General features: G+C 42.6%; 1 protein-coding gene across 1 annotated transcript; it reads left to right on the plus strand.

Moving 5' to 3' along the window:
• Positions 1-1,958: 1,958 nt before the first annotated feature.
• Positions 1,959-25,750, plus strand: LOC135466804 (nitric oxide synthase-interacting protein-like). The gene is made up of 10 exons (XM_064744506.1): positions 1,959-2,010; positions 3,509-3,663; positions 5,553-5,605; positions 11,096-11,207; positions 13,242-13,356; positions 15,586-15,701; positions 17,747-17,863; positions 21,089-21,159; positions 22,780-22,888; positions 23,490-25,750. Exons 2-10 carry the CDS (start codon positions 3,541-3,543, stop codon positions 23,559-23,561), a joined length of 888 nt encoding a protein of 295 aa, XP_064600576.1. The 5' UTR covers positions 1,959-2,010; positions 3,509-3,540; the 3' UTR covers positions 23,562-25,750.
• Positions 25,751-26,975: the final 1,225 nt, after the last annotated feature.

Raw genomic sequence — 26,975 nt, forward strand, 5'->3', positions numbered from 1 at the left:
CATCCATGTGTGTGTGTATGGGCAATATGCGTTTGAGATGTTTTGTGACACATATACTTATCACAATAAAACCAAATGTTTTGTCTCTTGTTCGGACAAGAAAGCAAATTAGCCTACTAGAAAGTTTGCCCAGAAAGTGCCCGTCCATACCATTATATTCCAAACCAGCCTTTCTGTCTTTATGTGTCTGTGATGCAGATTCGCAGGCATGCAGGTGAAGCAAGTGTGTGATGTGTTCTGATAGCAAATTGTTTGAAAGTTTGGATGATAGAAATGGTAATTTTGGCTGGTATCAATGGTAGCCAGACGCAGGCGGTAATCAACTCCAAAGCTTCCTTTAAGGGCATTCATTGTATTCATTGAGGGCATTCAGTCTCAGTCTTATGGACAAGTTAAAGTAATTGCTAAAGACGCAGGTAGCACATGCTTCAGATGGACAACTTCTCATGCAGGCTGAAATACAATCGACCCATTGGCGACAGCAACAGTTTTCAATATTCACTGTTATGGCATAGGCATGACATATTGTGATCATTTCAGATGTTAAAGAGCACGAAAAACGAGAAGTGTCAGCATATAATTGTGTAGCCTTTGAGCAGACAAAACAAAACATGCCCTTCCTAAAGACAGTGCTTTTCTGGGTTGATGGACCTTGTAGTCAGTTTAAAAACAGGCACATCTTTTCACTGTTTGAGAAACAGGAATTTGATCTCAAAATCATTTGCAACTATTCTATAACCAGCCAGGGCAAAGGCCTGAATGATGGACCCGGTGGAAATGTCAAACTTATTGTCCAGAGAACAAGCAGTCGTGACTGACGCAGAATCATTTGCCACAAAGGTTATGCCTGCCATCCAGCGAATTTATTTGACCATACAGACCCAGAAGAATATAGAGGACAGGTGTTCACAGCTCGATCTTGACAAGGTTTGGTCAACAATTCCGAAGGTTCCAGGCTCTATCAACATTCTTTACAAGTCAAAATTCTGCGCTTCAGCTGACTGTAGTAAAATACACAACATTGCAAAACGAGGTGAAACCGGACATGGGTCAAAGACAAGGGTCATTGAAGTAGAGTCGGCATCATCTGAATCTGAAGATATCACTCTGGCCCAAATTTCAACTAGAAATGTGGAAATCCGTGTGGAAATTGTGGCTCTATCTTCGGCTCTTCTGATGATCTCCACAAGGCAGAAGATTGGCTGAAATGTCTTTTTGATAACTGGTTTCACAGTTATCTAAAGTCTAAAGTTAGTGGCGCCATTGATGACAATGATTTATCTAATTAACGTTTTGCTCTACACTGCCAGCAACCTTGTGAGTTCCATGGGTGCAGAATGCGCTTCCAAGCCATGGGATTCCGTCACGGAGATTTGAGACCTCTGAATAATAAACAAGTTGTGATATATCACCGGTTTCTTTATAAAATATTCGATTATTCAAGTTTGCGTAGTGATCAGTAGTGATCGGGGGTGGGTGGGTGGGGGTGGGGGGTGTAAGCTAAGCTAACACACATATAATGATAGCGGATCGTAGGCCTATACTCAAATCATCATACATTCATGATATTAAGCGTCATGTCCGACATTCGTATACAATTCGTAGTCCGTAAAGGGCGTTCCAGGTCGATAATCGCAAGACAAAACAACCGGCTCCCAAAAATAAAGGTGTATAAGAAATTATACAAATAGTCCCAGCTATGATATTAGTCCCAGTCATCGTACACAGGCAGCAGTAGGCCATGTAAATTGCTGTAAAACACATCTAGACCGTTTATAAAGATGTATTACGGGTATGTTAGAATTAGCAGCGTAAATATTATAGCGCAGAAGTGAAAAAAGTACACGCGTTTGCCAGCCGGGTTTTAGGTCGTACCCAATAAAGGCTGACAAGATGACGCTGGGAGAAGTTTTTCAAGTTGTCTCCCTTGTTATGCACTCTCTAATTTGTGAAGAGAAGTTTGTGAAAGTTGTACATTGATGCCTGGACAAGTGGATTGGTAACACCCAGGTAAGTTGAGCGTAGAAGTGAACGGTTTGTTCTTTCTTTTTCAAGGACTGCATTTGTTTACATTCTCACTTGTATCACAGACGCCTATATACAGTACATCATCTGGCTTGTTTATGTTAACCCCAAGGGAATAAAGCACGTCATTTACATGCCTCATGGTTTCTCTCATGTAGGTTACCCCAAGTGGCTACTTCAACTCCTCTCTTAATACTGGGCTGGCGGAGTATCGTAGCCACAGGGGCAAACAATGGTAAACCATACACCGATTCACACCATGCCCTTTCTAAATAATGGTTGCGTTCCAGAACTGATGACAACTTTGACTCTTACCTCTCAGCTCGCCTGCACAAGCAACATCTCACGTATATTCCACATGGTTAGGGCCCAGGCTCAGACTCGCCTCACAGTCATTGCTAAAGCAGCAGCCATGTCGCCTTCACCGCAGTTATGGGTCCTGAAAAAGTTATTATTCCTGGATGGCGCATGCTCAATAAACCTGAAAAGACGAACCGAATGGTATAAAAATGGTCTGCCGTGTTGTGGATACAGGGCTGGTGTGCCATGACCGAATGGAATATACCTGGGATGTTGCATGTGAGTTGAGGGCTGAGAGGTAAGTGCCAAAGTCGACAGCATTTTTTGACCGCAGCCATCAGTTAAAAAGGACATGACATGAATAGGTGCATGGTTTATCATTGGGTTCAAAATGTGGTTACGAGGTTTTATTGTAGGTGAAAGACAGGAATTGTGATTTTATGCTTTTGAAATCGTTTACAAAGACTTTCAATTCAAATTTCAACTAAGGAATGCCTTTTTTCATGAATGTATACTATCACTTTTGAGTTATTTTTGGCCATTTGAAAAAGAAGAGATCGTTCCCAGAAACTGTCAAAATTTGTAGGATGTGACTAAGCGACTTTGCCTAAATGAATTAATCGCACAGACAACACCCTAACTTGCATGAGATTTGACAACTTTGTATCATTTCATAATCTGATGGACAGATTAAATCTCTGAACTGTCTGACATTTACAGCTGTTAATAACCCAAAAATTATAATAGTATGTAAGAAAGACATCGCTCCCCCCCCCCCCCAAAAGATAGGTTTTGACATTGTGTGTTGTGTTTTAAATCCCAAGTTATTTAGATAATAATTTCACCACCATGTCTGCATGAGTAAAGTGTGTTGGCAAGAGTAAAATGACAAATTCTATGATAATTGCATTGTTACATTTATACTATTTTTTCATAGTTCTAATGCTAATGACATGTAGGTGATGAAGGCATGTCATAAACACATGAAACACAGTGCAGGCTATTGCAATAAAAATGTAAAATGTTATGACATTTTTGTATATAAAGCAATCTCTGTTATGATAAAATTTGATTTGTCCTGTGAATCTACTTCTGTTGTGAATTATGTGTTCACATGAGAATCACATCTTTTTTGTGTTGAAGCATGTATGTTGTTTCTTCAATGAAAGTATATGCATTACAGATTTACAGATCTGTTGATAGTAGTGTTTCACGATGACACGACACGCTAAGAACTGCACAGCAGGTGCAGTGTATACATATCATGAAAAGAAGAAGGACACTTCAGCTTCAGGATATGGCAGCAAAAACATGCGGGTTGGCAGGGATTCCATCAAGGTAAGGACTCACCTTCTTTCCTACAGAGACATTCAGTGTGATACAAGTCCAGATTTTCACACCATCTTATTCTCTTCTGTGAAATTCATCTGTCGGAATCTGCGCCAGTGAGTACAAAAGCTTACCATGCAAGGTTTCATCACATGCCTACAACAGCTGTATGTTCATGTACAAGAGATACTTGTGACCACAGGACCTGCAAGCCAGTCTTTTTATTGGCATGTAGCGTTGCAGTGCTGCAAGTAACTTTTTGTCAAAGGGAGTATGGTACTTCCCACTTTCCAAAAATGCGGTACTGTAGAACGCATTTTCAAATACTCAACACTTTACTATTTTGGGTCACCAGTAATACACCTGGAAAGTATGAAGTTCATCAAGCGAAGCGGGGGTGAAGAAAAAACATAGGCCTACATGTGCATACATGTATGGATAGGCCGACATGTTCGGAGATTCTTCCCTTTGTAGTTATATAGGACTACCCAGTATACAAGTAGATATAGGCCTTACATATAAATTACCTCAAAACATTCTAGAATAAAGTGATTATTTCAGCTCTTCTCCAAAAGGAATGAATTTGAATGAGTTAATACATTTATTTTGCAACAGGCTGTGTGGGGTTTATTTCATTACCTCACTCACTAACAATTTGATTCTGTGTTTTCCATTCCTTGTGCTTTGCAGTATTATTTTTTATCTATGGTAACCTGCCTGATAGGAGAGGTAAATTTTCTTTTACCTGTCTAAACATTTCTTGGCCTGTCCTTGCTTGTCGTCTTTGAGTCAAAAGATGGTAAAACGATTGTTGATATAGGCTAAATCCAAATGTGGGGCTTACATTAGAAGACAAGAATTTATTATTTTGTGCTTTAATTATTGGCAGTATATAGTACAAATTTGAAGTGTTTCTGTGCTTATGTTGCAAGCTGTTCTCATGATATATTTTATTCCATTGCATTAGCTTCTCTCTTCACGAAATCATAGGTAGATGTATGTCAGGAACTGGACCCTCAATGATACTTTAACACTGCAGACTGACGATTCGTGGGGAATTGAAATCAGACAGCAATATTAGGATGATTTTGTGCAGTCTAGTAACGAAAAAGACCATTTTAAGCCTTTGCTACATCTTCTTTTTTGCAAACACTCGAGAATGCCACAAAGACAATATATCATGGTAGGCATTCTCTACAGCTGAGGGTGGTGACACAGGAGGCTTTGCTGTAGTCTAGAGTGTCTGAAACACATGGTGGAGAACATCAAGCACATGATTGTGCTGTGTATGTTTACTTTTGATTATGACAGGATTGTCTGCTTTAAATCTCGAATGTACACTAGCTTTCAGGAACTAAGGCGTGCACACAAACCTTTGGGCGTATACAGTGGGCTCTGTTTTAATATTAGATGCGTACAATATCATCTAATTTTCCTTACCTGTAGCACGGAAATGTTATGGATGTTATTTGTACTATATTGTCTTTAGTGAATGAAATTGGATTTTTTGTGTTTCTGCACTTCTACTTTTTTTTTTTTTGGAAACAGAAGTCTCTTGATCTGGCTTTACCAGGCAATGTCTTGCTGTCTGACTTAACAGGGCAATGTGTTGCTGTCTGACTTAACAGGGCAGTGTGTTGCTGTCTGACTTGACAAGACAAGACAATGTGTTGCTGTCCGACTTGACAAGAGAATGTCTTGCTGTCTGACTTCAGTGTTGTCAGAATTACTTCGTGAAGTTACATGTATGTTGCCACAATATACATGTGAATTTATTAACATAGATTGATCATAGATTCTTTCACTGTACGGTATTTTATGTTTATTTTCTTTTACATATTTAGCATAATTTTAATGTATGTAACTGACGGTATTGCCTTGTTCTGTTTCTCTTCTAGGAATTTGACTGCTGCTGTTTGTCACTTCAGCCCTGTAACAACCCTGTGGTCACGTAAGTACCTTAAACGCTGGCGAGATAATAAGTGACAAGTTTTCAGCGTGGCTTTGACCACTGTATACCAGTAAGTGACATGTACACACCAGTGTATACTAGTGACAGGTTTCCAGCATGGTCTTGACCACTATATACTAGTAAGTGACAAGTTTTCATCAAAGTGTTGACCACTGTATACTAGTAAATGACATGTACACACCACTGTATATAAGTAAGTGACAAGTTTGCAGCATGGCCTTGACCACTGTATACTAGTAAGTGACAAGTTTCCAGTATGGCTTTGACCACTGTATACTAGTAAGTGACAAGTTTCCAGTATGGCTTTGACCACTGTATACTAGTAAGTGACAAGTTTTCATCAAAGTGTTGACCACTGTATACTAGTAAGTGACATGTACACACCACTGTATACTAGTAAGTGACAAGTTTGCAGCATGGCCTTGACCACTGTTTACTAGTAAATGACAAGTTTCCAGTATGGCTTTGACCACTGTATACTAGTAAGTGATGAGTTACCAGCATAGTCTTGATCACTGTATGCTAGTAAGTGACAAGTTTCCAGCATAGTCTTGACCACTGTATACTAGTAAGTGACGTGTTTGCATCATAGTCTTGACCACTGTATACTAGTAAGTGACAAGTTTCCAGCATAGTCTTGACCACTTTATACTAGTAAATGACATGTACACACCTCTGTATACTAGTAAGTGACGAGTTTCCAGCATAGTCTTGACCACTGTATACTAGTAAGTGACGAGTTTCCAGTATGGCTTTGACTACTGTATACTAGTAAGTGACGAGTTTCCAGTATGGCTTTGACCACTGAATACTAGTAAGTGACGAGTTTCCAGTATGGCTTTGACCACTGTATACTAGTAAGTGACGAGTTTCCAGTATGGCTTTGACCACTGTATACTAGTAAGTGATGAGTTACCAGCATAGTCTTGATCACTGTATGTTAGTAAGTGACGAGTTTCCAGCATAGTCTTGACCACTGTATACTAGTAAGTGACGTGTTTGCATCATAGTCTTGACCACTGTATACTAGTAAGTGACAAGTTTCCAGCATAGTCTTGACCACTTTATACTAGTAAATGACATGTACACACCTCTGTATACTAGTAAGTGATAAGTTTTCAGCGTGGTGTTGACAACTGTATACTAGTAAGTGACAAGTTTTTAGCATGGCGTTGACCACTGTATACTAGTAAGTGACAAGTTTTTAGCATGGCATTGACCACTGTATACTAGTAAGTGACAAGTTTCAGCATGGTGTTGACCACTGTGTACTAGTAAGTGACGAGTTTGCATCATAGTCTTGACCACTGTGTACTAGTAAGTGACAAGTTTCAGCATGGTGTTGACCACTGTGTACTAGTAAGTGACAAGTTTGCATCATAGTGTTGACCACTGTATACTAGTAAATTACATGTACACACCACTGTATATAAGTAAGTGATAAGTGACGAGTTTGCATCATAGTCTTGACCACTGTATACTAGTAAGTGACGAGTTTCCAGTATGGCCTTGACTACTGTATACTAGTATTAGTAAGTGACGAGTTTCCAGCATAATCTTGATCACTGTGTACTAGTAAGTGACGAGTTTCCAGTATGGCCTTGACCACTGTATACTAGTAAGTGATGAGTTTCCAGCATAGTCTTGACCACTGTATACTAGTAAGTAATGAGTTTCCAGCATAGTCTTGACCACTGAATACTAGTAAGTGACGAGTTTGCATCATAGTCTTGACCACTGTATACTAGTAAGTGCCATGTACACGCCTCTGTATACTAGTAAGTGACAAGTTTTCAGCGTGGTGTTGACAACTGTATACTAGTGAGTGACAAGTTTTTAGCATGGCATTGACCACTGTATACTAGTAAGTGACAAGTTTTCAGTATGGTGTTGACCACTGTATACTAGTAAGTGACGAGTTCTTAGCATGGCATTGACCACTGTATACTAGTAAGTGACAAGTTTCCAGCATGGTGTTGACCACTGTATACTAGTAAGTGACAAGTTTTTAGCATGACATTGTCCACTGTATACTAGTAAGTGACGAGTTTCCAGCATGGTGTTGACCACTGTATACTAGTAAGTGACATGTACACACCACTGTATACTAGTAAGTGACGAGTTTGCATCATAGTCTTGACCACTGTATACTAGTAAGTGACAAGTTTGCATCATAGTCTTGACCACTGTGTACTGGTAAGTGACGAGTTTGCATCATAGTGTTGACCACTGTATACTAGTAAGTGACATGTACACACCTCTGTATACTAGTAAGTGACAAGTTTTCAGCATGGTGTTGACCACTGTGTACTAGTAAGTGACAAGTTTTCAGCATGGCATTGACCACAGTATACTAGTAAGTGACAAGTTTCCAGCATGGTGTTGACCACTGTATACTAGTAAGTGACAAGTTTCCAGCATGGTGTTGACCACTGTATACTAGTAAGTGACATGTGCACACCACTGTATACTAGTAAGTGACAAGTTTGCATCATAGTGTTGACCGCTGTATACTAGTAAGTGACAAGTTTGCATCATAGTCTTGACCACTGTGTACTGGTAAGTGACGTGTTTGCATCATAGTGTTGACCACTATATACTAGTAAGTGACAAGTTTTCAGCATGGTGTTGACCACTGTATACTAGTAAGTGATGAGTTTGCATCATAATCTTGACCACTGTATAATAGTAAGTGACAAGTTTTCAGCATGGTGTTGACCACTGTGTACTAGTAAGTGACAAGTTTGCCTCATAGTGTTGACCACTGTATAGTAGTAAGTGACAAGTTTTCAGCATGGTGTTGACCACTGTGTACTGGTAAGTGATGAGTTTCCAGCATAGTCTTGACCACTGTGTACTGGTCAGTGACAAGTTTGCATCATAGTTTTGACCACTGTGTACTAGTAAGTGACAAGTTTTCAGCATGGTGTTGACCACTGTGTACTAGTAAGTGACCAGTTTGCATCATAGTGTTGACCACTGTATACTAGTAAGTGACAAGTTTTCAGCATGGTGTTGACCACTGTATACTAGTAAGTGACAAGTTTTCAGCATGGTGTTGACCACTGTGTACTAATAAGTGATGAGTTTGCATCATAGTCTTGACCACTGTATACTAGTAAGTGACGAGTTTTCAGCATGGTGTTGACCACTGTGTACTAATAAGTGATGAGTTTGCATCATAGTCTTGACCACTGTATACTAGTAAGTGACAAGTTTTCAGCATGGTGTTGACCACTGTGTACTAATAAGTGATGAGTTTGCATCATAGTCTTGACCACTGTATACTAGTAAGTGACAAGTTTTCAGCATGGTGTTGACCACTGTGTACTAATAAGTGATGAGTTTGCATCATAGTCTTGACCACTGTATACTAGTAAGTGACAAGTTTTCAGCATGGTGTTGACCACTGTGTACTAATAAGTGATGAGTTTGCATCATAGTCTTGACCACTGTATACTAGTAAGTGACAAGTTTTCAGCATGGTGTTGACCACTGTGTACTAATAAGTGATGAGTTTGCATCATAGTCTTGACCACTATATACTAGTAAGTGACAAGTTTTCAGCATGGTGTTGACCACTGTATACTAGTAAGTGACAAGTGACACGTTTCCAGCATGGTCTTAATCACTAATCAATTAATCAGTCAAAAGGGACCAACCTTAAAGTGTGTAAGGTTATTTGGATGGGTGTAGTTGTGTGAATGTGGATGGGAGGTGAATGTGCAGGGGTTGAGGTCATGTGCGCATATCGGGGGGTGGGGGGTGGTGATAATCATCAGCATCAAATAACATTTTGGGATGTAGAAGAAATGAGATGTGTAAATGTACTGTATGTACCAAATAGTACATTGAGTATCCATTGTATAGTAACGCCCCAAACAGAGTATGTGTCAGGGAAACACGTCAGTGACTGTAGTTTGTAGTGGTCAGTGAAACATGTCAGTGACAGTAGTCTATAGTGGTCAGTGAAACACTCAGTGACAGTAGTCTGTAGTGGTCAGTGAAACACTCCGTGACTGTAGCCTAGTGGTCAGTGAAACATGTCAGTGACTGTAGTCTGTAGTGGTCAGTGAAACACTCAGTGACTGTAGTCTGTAGTTGTCAGTGATAGTAGTCTATAGTGGTCAATGGAATATGTCATTGACTGTAGTCTGTAGTGCTAAGTGAAACACTCAGTGACTGTAGCCTGTAGTGGTGAGTGAAATACTCAGTGAATGTAGCCTGTAGGTGTGAGTGAAATACTCAGTGACTGTAATCTGTAGTGGTCAGTGAAACACGTCAGTGACTGTAGTCTGTAGTGGTCAGTGAAACACGTCATTGACTGTAGTCTATAGTGGTGAATGAAACATGTCATTGACTGTAGTCTGTAGTGGTCAGTGAAACACGTCAGTGACTGTAGCCTGTAGTGGTGAATGAAACACTCAGTGACTGTAGTCTGTAGTGGTCAGTGAAACACTCAGTGACTGTAGTCTGTAGTGGTCAGGGAAACACGTCAGTGACAGTAGCCTGTAGTGGTCAGTGAAACACTCAGTGACTCTAGTCTGTAGTGGTCAGTGAAACACGTCAGTGACAGTAGTCTGTAGTGGTCAGTGAAACACTCAGTGACAGTAGTCTGTAGTTGTCAGTGAAACACGTCAGTGACTGTAGTCTAGTGGTCAGTGAAACACGTCAGTGACAGTAGCCTGTAGTGGTGAATGAAACACTCAGTGACTGTAGTCTGTAGTGGTCAGTGAAACACTCAGTGACTGTAGTCTGTAGTGGTCAGGGAAACACGTCAGTGACAGTAGCCTGTAGTGGTCAGTGAAACACTCAGTGACTCTAGTCTGTAGTGGTCAGTGAAACACGTCAGTGACAGTAGTCTGTAGTGGTCAGTGAAACACTCAGTGACAGTAGTCTGTAGTTGTCAGTGAAACACTCCGTGACTGTAGTCTAGTGGTCAGTGAAACACGTCAGTGACAGTAGCCTGTAGTGGTCAGTGAAACATTCAGTGACAGTAGTCTGTAGTGGTCAGTGAAACACGTCAGTGACAGTAGCCCGTAGTGGTCAGTGAAACATGTCAGTGACAGTAGCCTGTAGTGGTCAGTGAAACACGTCAGTGACTGTAGCTTGTAGTGGTCAGTGAAACACTCAGTGACTGTAGTCTGTAGTTTTTGGTCGTGACTGAACATAGGTGAAAGCAGCACAGACTTTGCATGGTCCATGAACTAAAACGAACTCAGATGAAAAAAATAAAAGACAAATGTTTTGACGATTCTCAAGACTTAAGGAATGAAATAGCTCTTGATTGGATAAACTATCTTTACTTCTTACTTGACTAGTGTAATATAGGATCATGTTAATCCAGTGCTATGGGATGAAGCTCTCTGTGAGCATCTCTTATGTTGGGAAAGAAGATGGGAGTTTAGGCTGAGAAAGTTGCCTTTGTTATTTTTGTAAGTGTATTACAAGCTTGGTGTTTATGTTTAGGCCTGATGGATACCTATTTGACAAAGAAGCTATTCTGGAGTACATTCTGCATCAGAAACGAACCATTGCCAGGAAGCTGAAAGAGTACGAGAAACAGACAAAGAAAGAAGAGGTAATATGTAACAGTGATCAGAGGTCACAATAACGCCTGTCTACCTGTCAGAGGTAGGCAATTTTTCTCAGTGAAAGGTCACAAAAATATTCACTGTCGCAGCAACAGGTAGGCTGCACATTTTCACATTTAATTTTCACATCACATTTAAGTCAATATTCATGCATGTGTATGTTTCTAAAGTCTGTACATTTATTTTGTGTTACAATTATCAAAATGTTGTTGTAAGACTGGTTGTCGCCAACGATACTGTTATATTTGCCCTTTCATTTTCGAGACCAAACATACCTTCAGCGCTGTAGAACACACTTTGGTTATCATAGCAATTGGATCTAGAAGAAGCCATTTTTGTGAGGAAAAATGCTTTAGTCCTGGCCTCTTCATGTCCCTCTAAAAGGGATATTTGGTCATCAAACATCAGAAAATCTACTCAGCTACGATTGAGTCATCGTTGGCCTTGTGACGTCACAGCAGTACATTCACTGCAGGCATGTGAGGCTTCTCTATGTGTACAACCCAGACCACAGGAAACAATTGGTATAATTTTACAGATAATTTGGAGAGTATTCCATGCTTAAGTGTTGCTTGTGACTGCAGTAACACAGCACAGGATACAGTAAAGTTACACACTTGGCCTAAAAATGGCACAGATTTACAAAATTTGGACCAGATCTCTTCAAAAACATCCTTTCATTTTGGGGGACTTGATGGTAGTCATATGAAATTTGTCAATCCAGCCATAACTTCTAAAAGAAAAGGCCGAAGAACAAACCTTATGATATCCCCCCAAAAAGCCAAACGGAAAAGACGTCCAGATTTTCACCCCCTGAATGCAGAAGTTGTTAAGCTGTTTGCTTGTTTGAAACAGCATGCTGTGAGATGAACTGTAGGGAGGCACAAACATTTGCCCTACAATGATCACGAGGGCGGTCCTCCTACTCAGTTCCCATCTCACGTACATGTCGCTGTGCGCACATGATACTCCACAGCCTCCCTACCTCAAAGCCCTTAAGTTTCAACTCACAATCAATCGGCAGGTCCTTGTGCACGGAACCTTGTGTCACAGCTGGTGTCGCTCTTTTTGGCTGTCAAAATTTATAGTCTGTTAATTGTGAAACCATGCCAAATTCTTAACATGTACTACCATAATTCGGTGGAGGTCCAATTCCTGTCAGGCAGACTGAACGGGAGCACATTTGTGTCATCTATGAGGTTGATGGGTGAGCAAAAATTGGTCATCGTTTTGCCCAGTTCCTATGTTGTATACATGTTTTTCCCGGATCTAATAGGCCTACAACTCAGGTAGACTATCTTTCAAAATTTTTGTTGTAAAACTGTTTTACTTGTATTACTTTGAAGGTGCTAATAAAGAGGTGTACACGTAGGGGTAATTATAGATTAAGTCACACGATAACTTCTGGAAAACTACGGAGTGGGTAGGCCTAATGCATGGATTTAGCTATGCTCCTCAGGGCTTTTCATTATATAATCCCCGAGGGTATTCACTGCATGATGTCACCCAGCCCAAGCTCCGTGGTCAACAAGATGGGCAGAAGGGCCAACTTTAATAGTTTTTTTTAAATGGAATTAGTTAACGTAATAGTTTTTTAATGCGGCTTGCAGACTAACATAGCACAACTTTTGTGTTTAATGAACACTTAGTGTGAAAATAAAGTCGTTGGGTTTCTCCTTTAAACCAATTATTTTTGTAGACTGATATTGCTTCGTCAAGGTGGTAATGTTGATGGAAAATAATTTTGACAAACTGAAATTATAGTCGCAAGTACTTGTACAGAATAGACTTTCTAAAAGTCAGACTGGGGACAGGTACAAAAAATCTACCTGTCTCTGTGAGAGGTGGTTTTACAAAAAAAAGCTCAAACACTTTGGTTCAGTCTTATCATGGTTGACATTGTGTTTAGTTTATACTTTACTGTGTGATTCTTGTAAGAATTACCAGATCAGTTTTCATATGCGCAGGATAATAACATTCTTATGTTTGATAGTAACACAATGCTAATTGTTTTTGGATAGGCTGAATTACAGGAGCTGGCAAAAGCTGAGCAAGAGTCGCAGAAAAACAACTTCATCCAGACAGAGGCAACCTTACCAGGGAAATACATCAGTCAGGAGAAATCAGCTACAGCTGGTAAGGGAAGAGGGAGAGATGGGGTGGATGGGTCTTATAGCCTGGCTGGCATAGGCAGTAGGAATGAGTTTATGTACATGTAGCTGACTGGCAGTAGGAGTCAGTAAGGTGTGTGTTTGTGTGGGTGGCTGGCTCAGGCAGTAGGAGTCAATAAGGGGTGTGTTTATGTAGCTAACTGGCATTGGCAGTGGGAGTTAGTAAGGAGTGTGTTTATGTAGCTTGCTGGTATAGGCAGTAGGAGTCAGTAAGGGGTGTATTTATTTAGCTGACTAAAAGGCAGTAGGAGTCAGTAAGAGATGTGTTTATTTAGCCTAGTGACACAGGCGTTGGGAGTGTGCAAGAGATATATTTATTTGGCTGGCTAGAATAGGCAGTAGGATTGAGTTAAGGGTGTGTTTATGTAGCTGGCTGGTATAGGCAGTGGGAGTTAGTAAGGGGTTGACACAGGCAGTGGGAGTCAGTAGGAGTCAGTAAGGGGTGTGTTTATGTGGCTGGCTGGTATAGGCAGTGGGAGTTAGTCAGGGGTTGACACAGGCAGTGGGAGTCAGTAGGAGTCAGTAAGGGGTGTGTTTATGTGGCTGGCTGGTATAGGCAGTGGGAGTTAGTAAAGGGTGTAGGTGACTGACACAGGCGTTGGGAGTGTGCAAGGGGTATGTTCATGTGGCTGGCTGGAAGAGGCAGTAGAAGTGAGTAAGGGGTGTGTTAATGTAGCTGGCTGGTATAGGCAGTGTGAGTTAGTCAGGGGTGTGTTTATGTAGCTGACATACACAGGCAGTAGCAGTCAGTAAGGGGTGTGTTTATTTAGCTGACTGACACAGGCGTTGGGAGTGTACAAGGGGTAGGTGTACGTGGCTGGCTGGAAGAGGCAGTAGGATTGAGTAAAGAGTGTGTTTATGTAGCTGGATGGTATATGCAGTGTGAGTTAGTCAGGGGTGTGTTTATGTAGCTGACATACACAGGCAGTAGTAGTCAGTAAGGGGTGTGTTTATTTAGCTGACTGACACAGGCGTTGGGAGTGTACAAGGGGTAGGTGTACGTGGCTGGCTGGAAGAGGCAGTAGGAGTGAGTAAGGGGTGTGTTTATGTAGCTGACTGACAAAGGCATTCTGAGTGAATAAGGGATGTGTTTATGCGGCCGACTGGTATAGGCAGTGGGAGTTAGTAAGGGGTATGTATATGTGGCTGACTGACACAGGCATGTGAGTGAGTAAGGGGCGTGTTCATGTAGCCGACTGATACAGGCAGTAGGGCTTAGTAAGGGGTGTGTTTATGTAGCCGACTGACACAGGCAGTGGGATTCAGTAAGGGGTGTGTTTATGTAGCTGACTGACACAGGCAGTAGCAGTGAGTAAACGGTGTGTTTATGTGGCTGGCTGGTATAGGCAGCAGGAATCAGTTAGGGATGTGTTTATGTAGCCGACTGACACAGGCAGTGTGAGTGAGTAAGGTGTGTGTTTATGTAGCTGATTGACACAGGCAGTAGGAGTCATTAAGGGGTGTGTTTATGTGGCTGGAAGGTATAGGCAGTAGAAGTGATTAAGGAATGTGTTTCCACAGGCAGTGGGAGTCTCCACTGGCTATGTCTTCCCATAACACAGTCATTTCCCCCCAGTATCTTTCCTTGAGTCTTTGTCGTCTCATGGCAGTCATTTCCCCCCTCCCCCAGCATCTTTTCCAGTGCCTGTGTGTTCTTATTGCAAAGTCTACCCCCCCCCCCGTGTCTTCCCCAGTGTCTGTGTATTCTCATGGCAAAGCCCCCCCCCCCTCCCCAGTGTCTTCCCCAGTAACTCTGTACTCTCATGGCAAAGTCTCTTCCCACTCAGTGTCTCCCCAGTGTCTGTGTACTCTCATGGCAAAGCCCCCCTCACCAGTGTCTTCCCAAGTATCTGTGTATTCTTATAGCAAAGTCTCCCCCCCCAGTGTCTTCCCCATAACAAAGTCTCCCCCCCAGTGTCTTCCCCATAACAAAGTCTCCCCCCCCAGTGTCTTCCCCATAACAAAGTCTCCCCCCAGTGTCTTCCCCATAACAAAGTCTCTCCCCCCCCCCCCCCCCCCCCCCCACACACTCAAGAGTCTTCCCCAGTTTCTGTGTATTTTAATAACAAAGTATCGGTGGCTTTGTCTCTTGATTGTCTTTCTCTTTGTCTCTAGATTGTCTTTCTCTTCCTCACATGACAAGGATGACCCACATGCCAGTGTCTTGCCTCTTGATTGTTTTTCTCTTCCCTAGATGATAAGGATGACTCCAGTATAAGCAATGTGAAGGATGACCGAGCGAAGAAGCTGCCCAGTTTCTGGATTCCAACACTAACTCCAAGTTCCACACCAACACTGCTCAAGAAGCCTGTAAGTCTTCTGTGGTCAGCGGTTAGGATGGGGATTTCATTTTCATGTTCTGATACATTCCTTTTAAGGATGAGGTCACACTTATGCTTTCCATGGTAATGTTGTAGTACTAACAGTGAAAAAGATCAAAGTCATACCATTTCATATGGGTTTTAAACACATTGCCTAAACATGTTGCTATTTAATTTATGGTTAGGTGTGTCCTTTCCCCTCCATGTCTGCATGGTGTCACTGTACAAGTTGTACAAAACCTGACCCACCAGCCCACTTGTTGTCTGCATGGTGTCACTGTACAAGTTGTACAAAACCTGACCCACCAGCCCACTTGTTGTCTGCATGCTGTGCCTGTACAAGTTGTACAAAACCTGACCCACCAGCCCACTTCTTGTCTGCATGGTGTCACTGTACAAGTTGTACAAAACCTGACCCACCAGCCCACTTCTTGTCTGCATGGTGTCACTGTACAAGTTGTACAAAACCTGACACACCAGCCCGCTTCTTGTTTGCATACTGTTACTGTACAAGTTGTACAAAACCTGACCCACCAGCCCACTTCTTGTCTGCATGGTGTCACTGTAACAAGTTGTACAAAGCCTGACCCACCAGCCCACTTCTTGTCTGCATGCTGTCACTGTACAAGTTGTACAAAACCTGACCCACCAGCCCACTTCTTGTCCGCATGGTGTCACTGTACAAGTTGTACAAAACCTGACCCACCAGCCCACTTCTTGTCTGCATGGTGTCACTGTACAAGTTGTACAAAGCCTGACCCCCCAGCCCACTTCTTGTCTGCATGGTGTCACTGTACAAGTTGTACAAAACCTGACACACCAGCCCGCTTCTTGTCTGCATGGTGTCACTGTACAAGTTGTACAAAACCTGACCCACCAGCCCATTTCTTGTCCGCATGGTGTCACTGTACAAGTTGTACAAAGCCTGACTCACCGGCCCACTTCTTGTCTGCATGCTGTCACTGTACAAGTTGTACAAAACCTGACCCACCAGCCCACTTCTTGTCTGCATGCTGTCACACTGTACAAGTTGTACAAAACCTGACCCACCAGCCCACTTCTTGTCTGCATGCTGTGCCTGTACAAGTTGTACTAAACCTGACCCACCAGCCCACTTCTTGTCTGCATGGTGTCACTGTACAAGTTGTACAAAACCTGACCCATCAGCCCACTTCTTGTCTGCATGCTGTGCCTGTACAACTTATACAAAACCTGACCCACCAGCCCACTTCTTGTCTGCATGCTGTCACACTGTACAAGTTGTACAAAAGCTGACCCACCAGCCCACTTCTTGTCTGCATGCTGTGCCTGTACAAGTTGTACTAAACCTGACCCACCAGCCCACTTCTTGTCTGCATGCTGTGCCTGTACAAGTTGTACAAAACCTGACCCACCAGACCCCTTCCTGCCTGCATGCTGTCACTGTACAAGTTGTACAAAACCTGACCCACCAGCCCACTTCTTGTCTGCATGTTGTCGCTGTACTAGTTGTACAAAGCCTGACCCACCAGCCCATTTCTTGTCTGCATGGTGTCACTGTACAAGTTGTAGAAATCCTGACCCACCAGCCCACTTCCTGCCTGCATGCTGTCACTGTACAAGTTGTACAAAAGCTGACCCACCAGCCCACTTCTTGTCTGCATGCTGTCACACTGTACAAGTTGTACAAAACCTGACCCACCAGCCCACTTCTTGTCTGCATGCTGTCACACTGTACAAGTTGTACAAAACCTGACCCACCAGCCCACTTCTTGTCTGCATGCTGTCACTGTACAAGTTGTACAAAACCTGACCCACCAACCCACTTCTTGTCTGCATACTGTCACTGTACTAGCTGTACAAAACTACATATATTCCATACCAGTGTAACACTGCCATCTCCAAAATGTAATAGATAAAGGAGGTTAGCTTGTCCTGGCACATGCCTTTTCAAACGGAAATAGGCTTATGTCCAAGGGTTTAAAAATTAATGGGCGAAGCTTACGCGTACATGTATAATTAGCATTATGCATTTCACCTGTGGGTTGTGTGCAGGATGAGAAAGTGCGCTGTCCAATGAGTGGCAAACCTCTACGACTGAAGGACCTCATAGACGTGGAGTTCACCCCTATCAAGGATGGAGATCCAAAAACAGCCCTCATATCCAAACAGGTGAGCAGAGCACACGAGTGTGTGCCTGGGATAGCCACAGTCACATCTTGATTGGGAGGGCGATACTGCTTGACTTAGTGTCTCACAGGCACATCATGATGGGAAGGGGATACTGGTTCATCAGTTAGTGTTTTACACTCACATGGTGGGAAGGGGATACTGGTTCATTAGTTAGTGTCCCATTGGCACATCATGATGGGAAGGGGATACTGGTTCATCATTTACTGTCTGATTGGCACATCATGGTGGGAAGGGGATACTAGTTCTTTATTTAATGGAAAAGATACTAGTTTTATAAAGTCACATGATGAAAACAAGGGGATACATGTCAGGGTCAGATCAGACAGGTTGTAGGCTAGTCAGGATGATAACTATGGTGGTATTTGTACGGCCACCAGTCACATGTCAGAGTCAGATCAGGGAGATTGTGGACAAGTCAGGATGATAACTATGGTGGTGTTTGCGCAGTCACATGTCAGGGTCAGATTGCAGAGGTTGTGGACTAGTCAGGATGATAACTATGGTGGTGTTTGTACAGCCACCAGTCTCGTCAGGGTCAGATCAGGGAAATTGTGGACCAGTCAGGATGATAACTATGGTGGTGTTTGTACAGCCACGAGTCACATGTCAGAGTCAGATACGGGAGATTGTGGACTAGTCCGGATGATAACTATGGTGGTGTTCGTACAGCCACCCGCCACATGTCAGGGTCAGATCGGAGAGATTGTGGGCTAGTCAGGATGATAACTATGGTGGTGTTTGTACAGCCACCAGTCACATGTCAGAGTCAGATACGGGAGATTGTGGACTAGTCAGGATGATAACTATGGTGGTGTTTGTACAGCCACCAGTCACATGTCAGGGTCAGATCAGTGAGATTGTGGACTAGTCAGGATGATAACTATGGTGGTGTTTGTACAGCCACCAGTCACATGTCAGGGTCAGATTCGGGAGATTGTGGACTAGTCAGGATGATAACTATGGTGGTGTTTGTACAGCCACCAGCCACATGTCAGGGTCAGATCAGGGAGATTGTGGACTAGTCAGGATGATAACTATGGTGGTGTTTGTACAGCCGCCAGTCACATGTCAGGGTCAGATCAGGGAGGTTGTGGGCTAGTCAGGATGATAACTATGGTGGTGTTTGTACAGTCACATGTCAGGGTCAGATCAGGGAGGTTGTGGACTAGTCAGGATGATAACTATGGTGGTGTTTGTACGGCCACCAGTCACATGTCAGGGTCAGATCAGGGAGGTTGTGGACTAGTTAGGATGATAACTATGGTGGTGTTTGCACAGTCAAATGTCAGGGTCAGATCGGGGAGGTTGTGGTCTAGTCAAGACGATAACTATGGTGGTGTTTGTACAGCCACCAGTCACATGTCAGGGTCAGATCAGGGAGGTTGTGGACTAGTCAGGATGATAACTATGGCGGTGTTTGTACAGCCACCAGTCAAATGTCAGGGTCAGATCAGGGAGGTTGTGGGCTAGTTAGGATGATAACTATGGTGGTGTTTGTACGGCCACCAGTCAAATGTCAGGGTCAGATCAGGGAGGTTGTGGACTAGTCAGGATGATAACTATGGTGGTGTTTGTACAGCCACCAGTCACGTCAGGGTCAGATACGGGAAATTGTGGACAAGTCAGGATGATAACTATGGTGGTGTTTGTACAGCCACCAGTCACGTCAGGGTCAGATCAGGGAGATTGTGGACTAGTCAGGATGATAACTATGATGGTGTTTGTACGGCCACCAGTCACATGTCACGGTCAGATACGGGAGGTTGTAGACAAGTCAGGATGATAACTATGGTGGTGTTTGTACAGTCACATGTCAGGGTCAGATTGGGGAGATTGTGGTCTAGTCAGGATGATAACTATGGTGGTGTTTGTACAGTCACATGTCAAGGTCAGATCAGGGAGATTGTGGTCTAGTCAGGATGATAACTATGGTGGTGTTTGTACAGCCACCAGTCACGTCAGGGTCAGATCAGGGAGATTGTGGACAAGTCAGGATGATAACTATGGTGGTGTTTGTACAGCCACCAGTCACATGTCAGGGTCAGATAAAGGGATATTGTGGACAAATCAGGATGATAACTATGGTGGTGTTTGTACAGTCACATGTCAGGGTCAGATCGGGGAGTTTGTGGACTAGTCAGGATGATAACTATGGTGGTGTTTGTACAGCCACCAGTCACATGTCAGGGTCAGATCAGTAAGGTTGTGGACAAGTCAGGATGATAACTATGATGGTGTTTGTACAATCACATGTCAGGGTCAGATCAGGGAGGTTGTGGTCTAGTCAGGACAATAACTATGGTGGTGTTTGTACAGCCACCAGTCACATGTCAGGGTCAGATCAGGGAGGTTGGTGACTAGTCAGGATGATAACTATGGTGGTGTTTGTACAGCCACCAGTCGCGTGTCAGGGTCAGATCAGTGAGGTTGTGGACTAGTCAGGATGATAACTATGGTGGTGTTTGTACAGCCACCAGTCACATGTCAGGGTCAGATCGGGGAGATTGTGGACAAGTCAGGATGATAACTATGGTGGTGTTTGTACAGCCACCAGTCACATGTCAGGGTCAGATCAGGGAGGTTGTGGACTAGTCAGGATGATAACTATGGTGGTGTTTGTACGGTCACCAGTCACATGTCAGGGTCAGATCGGGGAGGTTGTGGACTAGTCAGGATGATAACTATGGTGGTGTTTGTACAGCCACCAGTCACATGTCAGGGTCAGATCGGGGAGATTATGGACTAGTCAAGATGATAACTATGGTGGTGTTTGTACAGCCACCAGTCACATGTCAGGGTCAGATTCGGGAGATTGTGGACTAGTCAGGATGATAACTATGGTGGTGTTTGCACAGCCACCAGTCACATGTCAGGGTCAGATCAGGGAGGTTGTGGACTAGTCAGGATGATAACTATGGTGGTGTTTGTACAGTCACATGTCAGAGTCAGATCAGGGAGATTGTGGACTAGTCAGGATGATAACTATGGTGGTGTTTGTACAGTCACATGTCAGGGTCAGATCAGGGAGGTTGTGGACTAGTCAGGATGATAACTATGGTGGTGTTTGTACAGTCACATGTCAGAGTCAGATCAGGGAGATTGTGGACTAGTCAGGATGATAACTATGGTGGTGTTTGTACAGCCACCAGTCACATGTGAGTGGCAGATCAGGGAGATGATGATAACTGTTGTGCTGTTTTGCAGGCGCGGTTTGTTTGTGCTGTGACAAATGATGTGTTGGGAAACTCTGTTCCTGCAGCAGTCCTCAGACCTACGTAAGTTTCCCTCTTTCTCTCATTGGATGAGATTAGGTAGTAACAAGATAAGACCAGTAATATGTACTTACTACCAACATGTTGTCATGTCATTCTGGTGACAGCTTAAGTGAGCATTTGATCAGTCAGTGCAGCCACACAGAAACATGTCCACAGGGGATGACATCAAAGTCTTCAGTACAAAACAGTTTAATATAACAGACCACAGTCAGTACAGCCACACAGAAACATGTCCACAGGGGATGATGTGAAAGTCTACAGTACAAAACAGTATAATATAACAGACCACAGTCAGTACAGCCACACAGAAACATGTCCACAGGGGATGATGTGAAAGTCTACAGTACAAAACAGTATAATATAACAGACCACAGTCAGTACAGCCACACACAAACCTGTCCACAGGGCAGGACGTGAAAGGCTACAGTACAAAACAGTATAATATAACAAATCACAGTCAGTACAGCCACACAGAAACATGTCCACAGGGCAGGACGTGAAAGGCTACAGTACAAAACAGTATAACAGACCACAGTCAGTACAGCCACACACAAACCTGTCCACAGGGCAGGACGTGAAACGCTACAGTACAAAACAGTATAATATAACAGACCACAGTCAGTACAGCCACACAGAAACATGTCCACAGGGGATGATGTGAAAGTCTACAGTACAAAACAGTATAATATAACAGACCACAGTCAGTACAGCCACACAGAAACATGTCCACAGGGGATGATGTGAAAGTCTACAGTACAAAACAGTATAATATAACAGACCACAGTCAGTACAGCCACACAGAAACATGTCCACAGGGGATGATGTGAAAGTCTACAGTACAAAACAGTATAATATAACAGACCACAGTCAGTACAGCCACACAGAAACATGTCCACAGTGAATGACGTGAAAGTGTTCAGTACAAAACAGTATAATGTAACAGACCACAGTCAGTACAGCCACACAGAAACATGTCGACAGGGGATAATGTGAAAGTCTACAGTACAAAACAGTATAATATAACAGACCACAGTCAGTACAGCCACACAGAAACATGTTCACAGGGGATGACATCAAAGTCTTCAGTACAAAACAGTATAATATAACAGACCACAGTCAGTACAGCCACACAGAAACATGTCGACAGGGGATGATGTGAAAGTCTACAGTACAGAACAGTTCAACATGTGTATAGCAGTTAACTCTTTGTCAGGATGTTTACAAATGCTGTCCTAGAAGTAACAAGTGTGTTTGCCGTACAGGTACATATAGATATCTCTACTGTGAGGTGCGGTTAGCGCACTAGCGTAGCATGATGAGTCTCTCACCAATGCGGTCGCTGTGAGTTCAAGTCCAGCTCATGCTGGCTTCCTCTCCAGCCGTATGTGGGAAGGTCTGCCAGCAACCTGCAGATGTTCGTGGGTTTCCCCCTGGCTCTGCCCGGTTTCCTCCCACCATAATGTTGGCTGCCGTCGTATAAGTGAAATATTCTTGAGTACGGTGTAGAACACCAATCAGATAAATAAATAAATATACTATGAGGTGCTCTGAAGAAGATGTAGCGAACGTAAATTTGGTGAAACATTAAACTCTGTTAAAATGCTCTGCTTTTGTTTTTAGTGGAAAAGTCGTCACCATGGAATGTGTAGAAAAAATCATTAGGAAGGACATGATTGATCCTCTGACTGGGAAGAAGCTAACAGAGAAAGACATTGTTCAATTGCAGAAGGTTTGTAATTACAACATGTTATAACTGCCCACTCAATAACACCTTCAAATGTCACAGACCAACAGAGTTGTTGTTTATATTGTTGGAATGTGTACATGTGCTAGTGTAGATTGGTTTTCTTCCTCTTCATTATCTGCCTGACTTCACACGAATCACAGGGTTTTGACATCTCCCACTGTCTTTTACAGGGATATTTTAGGGTTTATATTATGTGCCTCGTAGTTTTACAGGAATCTTTTGGGGTTTTCACTGTGCTTCTGAGGTTTACATGGATCTTTGGGGGTTTTATCATGTGCCCCTTAGTTTGACGTGGATCTTTTGAGGTTTATATTATGTTTCTCATAGTTTTACAGGAATCGTTTGGGGTTTTCACTATGTTCTTCTCGTGTTTAAATGGATGTTTTGGGGTTTTATCATGTGCCCCTTAGTTTGACGTGGATCTTTTGAGGTTTATATTATGTTCCTCATAGTTTTACAGGAATCTTTTGGGGTTTTCACTATGTGCTTCTCAGGTTTACATGGATGTTTTGGGGTTTTATCTTTTGCATCTTAGTTTTATAGGGATTTTGGGTATTTTACCATGTGCGTGTGACTTTTACAGGGATCTACGGGGTTTTCAGGATCAGGACATGAGCTGGAGGCAAAGATTGCTGGACCATCCATGCAGTCATAACAACCTGATGGAAACAGCTGATGAACTTTCCTGTATCCATATTATGTGGTTGCTGGAAATCAGATGGCAATATCCTAGAAATCGTCAAGAACCATTTGAGAGTAACCTAGAAACTGTGAAGAACAATTTGTGTTTTCCTCTGAACCCTGACATTAACCTAGAAACTAGGGCAAACCAGTTGTGTTTTCCTCTGAACCCTGACATTAACCTAGAAACTAGGGCAAACCAGTTGTGTTTTCCTCTGAACTTGGACAGTAACCTGGAAACTGGCGCAAACCAGTTGTGTTTTCCTCTGAACTTGGACAGTAACCTGGAAACTGGCGCAAACCAGTTGTGTTTTCCTCTGAACTCAGACAGTAACCTGGAAGCTGGGGCCAACCAGTTGTGTTTTCCTCTGAACTCAGACAGTACCCTGGAATCTGGGGCAAACCAGTATATAATTTACGATTGGATGTAAATAAGATATATCTGTACATGTAATATATATTTGATGTTCCTGTAGATCTAAGAAGTGACCTGGAAAGAGTGTGGTATGGTGTTTGTCAACTGTTGTCAGAGAAATCTGATATATCAACTGCTGCTCAACAAAAAGGACGCCTCTTTTCTCTTGCACGATCTTCAGGCTACATGGTCCATATGTTTCAGTTCAATGCCAGTGTTTGGCTTTATGAACATTTAATATTAACACTGAAGAAAAGCACTACCAAAGTGCCTGCACTGAAGGTGTGAAAAAAGGTTTCCATATCAAAGTTCAAATTGGTAGTCCATGAATGCATTCCAGGTCATATAACAATTAAACAAGGTATCTAGGTCGCGCTTTGATTGCAACTGTTCATAAAGGCATCATGCAGATGTAATGAACATGGCTGCCTTTACAGCCCCTAGCTCCAGACTAAGCCCTATTAGATACAGTTCGAAAATGACCAGCGTTACAGACCTTTATCAAACAGATTGTGATTCAAAAGTAATGGATCATTACATCTTTCCCATTAATGTGTAATGATCTCATACTACAAGAGGTGCCATCTATGATGTTACACATGACATGCTGGTCTGTATAAAAGCTGTCTACAAGATACACGGTTACATTCGGCAAGCAGCGCCATCTGGGTTGTTAAATACCATTTACACGATAGATATGTACATGAGGTCTATGTGGGTGATCACAATGTAGATCGCCAGAGATTCTGAACTGTCTGTCCATACCTGCCAACGAGAGTGTTATACTCATTGTAAAATTTGAGAAACTTAGAATGAAGGCGTTTGATTTAGTATCCCTGACAAACTAGTTTTTGAACTAACAACTTTTGACACAGATTTAAGTTATCACAATTTACGCAAGATCTGACAAATGCTACAAGGCGAGATATGTATGCGCCATATGCCGGACCCTTTGGTATATTGCTGTCCAAATAAGGATAATTTACAATATCAAGATTGAAATTATCCCTTTGTCGTAAAGGCGGCATGACAGGAGACCTTGTTCGTCTTTGTACAGGTACAGATATAGATCCCAGTAAGATGTACCATCAGGACTATCTGTTGTCTCCTTTAAATCCATTGAAGGCGGATAGATTTCCTTCACCGCTTCAGCAATATGAGGGTTATTTAAGGCCAGTAGATCATCAATATACCACTTGGTAAATGAAAAGGATCCAGCTATGAAACAGGTATAGGTCTGCCAAAGATGCGCACAATTGGTAGCAGTTGGAATACCTATGCAATGTTGGTAAATGGTATCCCCGAATTTCACATAGATGTTATTAATGAGAAATTCAAGTAATTCAATAAATAATGTAACATCCCATGAGTGGTAACCTTTATAAAGAGTAGAACTAAAGAAAGCCTTATTGCTCCTGATGTTAATGTAACGGTGACCTGTTTTAGTAAATACCGAGACAATTAACCACGATATTCTTTCAATAAGACTCAGGCTGCCCTTTTATAACCAGACTGAGGCTGCCCTTTTATAACCAGACTGAGGCTGCCCTTTTATATTCAGACTGAGGCAGGCCTATTATAACCAGACTGAGGCAGGCCTTTTATAAAAAGACTGAGGCTGTCCTTTTCTAACCAGGCTGATGCTACCCTTTCATTACCAGACTGAGACTGCCCTTTTCTAACCAGACTGATGCTGCCCTTTTTAAACCAGACTGATGCTGCCCTTTCATTACCAGACTAATGCTGCCCTTTTATATCCAGACTGAGGCTGTCCCTTTATAACCAGACTGAGGCAGGCCTTTTAAAACCAGGCTGAGGCAGTCTTTTTATAGCCAGACAGGTAGTCCTTTCATAACCAGACTGAGACTGAGCATTTAAAACCAGATTGAGACTATCCTGTTATAGCCAGAATGAGACAAAGTATTAAAACCAGACTGAGACTCCTTTTAAAACCAGACTGTCAGTTAATAACATGATTGGGTCTGTCATTTCATAACCAGACTAGCTGAGACTGTCCTGTTGTAATCAGAATGAGACTATTCTTTTACAACCAGGCTGGGACTGTCCTTTCATAACCATGCAGGCTGGGGCTGTTCTTTTATAATCAGATTAGGACTGTCTGTTTATAACCAGGCTGAAACTGTCCTTTTATTACCAGGCTGTGACTGCTCTTTTATAACCATGCAGACTCGGGCTGTCTTTTTATAATCAGACGGAGGCAGTCTTTTTATAACCAGACTGAGACTGAGCGTTTAAAACCAGGTTGGGACTGTCCTTTCATAACCAGACTACCTGAGACTATCCTGTTATAACCAGAATGAGACTATCCTTTTATAACCAGACTGAGATTGTCCTTTTACAACCAGGCTGGGACTGTCCTTTTATAACGATGCAGGCTGGGGCTGTTCTTTTATAATCAGATTAAGACTGTCTGTTTATAACCAGGCTGAAACTGTCCTTTTATTACCAGGCTGTGACTGCTCTTTTATAACCATGCAGGCTGGGGCTGTCTTTTTATAGTCAGATTGAGACTGTCCTTGTATAACCAGGCTGAGACTGTCCTTTTATTACAGACTGAGGAAGTCCTTTTATGACTCAGGCAGTCCTTTGCAGGCTGAGGCTATCCTTTTACAACCAGACTGAGATTGTACTTTTATAACTAGGCTGAGACTGTCCTTTTTCATCAGGGACAGAGACTAGCTGTCCATTTATAACCAGGCTGGGACTGATCTTTGAATCTTTATAACCAGTCTCAGACAGTCCTTTTATAACAGGCTGAGACTATTATAACCAGACTAAGATTGACCTTTTATAACCAGTCTGAGACTATCCGTTTAGAACCAGACTGAGACTGTCCTTTTATAACTAGAATCAGGTAGTTCTTTTATAACCAGACCGGGACTTTCCCTTTATAACCAGGTTGACTGAGCTTTTAAAACTAGGCTGTGACTGGTGTTTGAATCTTTATAACCA

This window comes from Liolophura sinensis, chromosome 6 (genome assembly GCF_032854445.1).
Source record: "Liolophura sinensis isolate JHLJ2023 chromosome 6, CUHK_Ljap_v2, whole genome shotgun sequence".
In the NCBI taxonomy this organism is placed as follows: Eukaryota; Metazoa; Mollusca; class Polyplacophora; order Chitonida; family Chitonidae; genus Liolophura; species Liolophura sinensis.

What these genes read in the sequence shown, in the direction of transcription:
- LOC135466804 (XM_064744506.1), top strand. Translation starts at nt 3,541, where the DNA reads ATGACACGACACGCTAAGAACTGCACAGCAGGTGCAGTGTATACATAT. An exon ending in TTGGCAGGGATTCCATCAAG is followed by an intron (nt 3,664 to 5,552) that starts GTAAGGACTCAC and finishes TTTCTCTTCTAG; the next exon opens with GAATTTGACTGCTGCTGTTT. An exon ending in TGTAACAACCCTGTGGTCAC is followed by an intron (nt 5,606 to 11,095) that starts GTAAGTACCTTA and finishes GTTTATGTTTAG; the next exon opens with GCCTGATGGATACCTATTTG.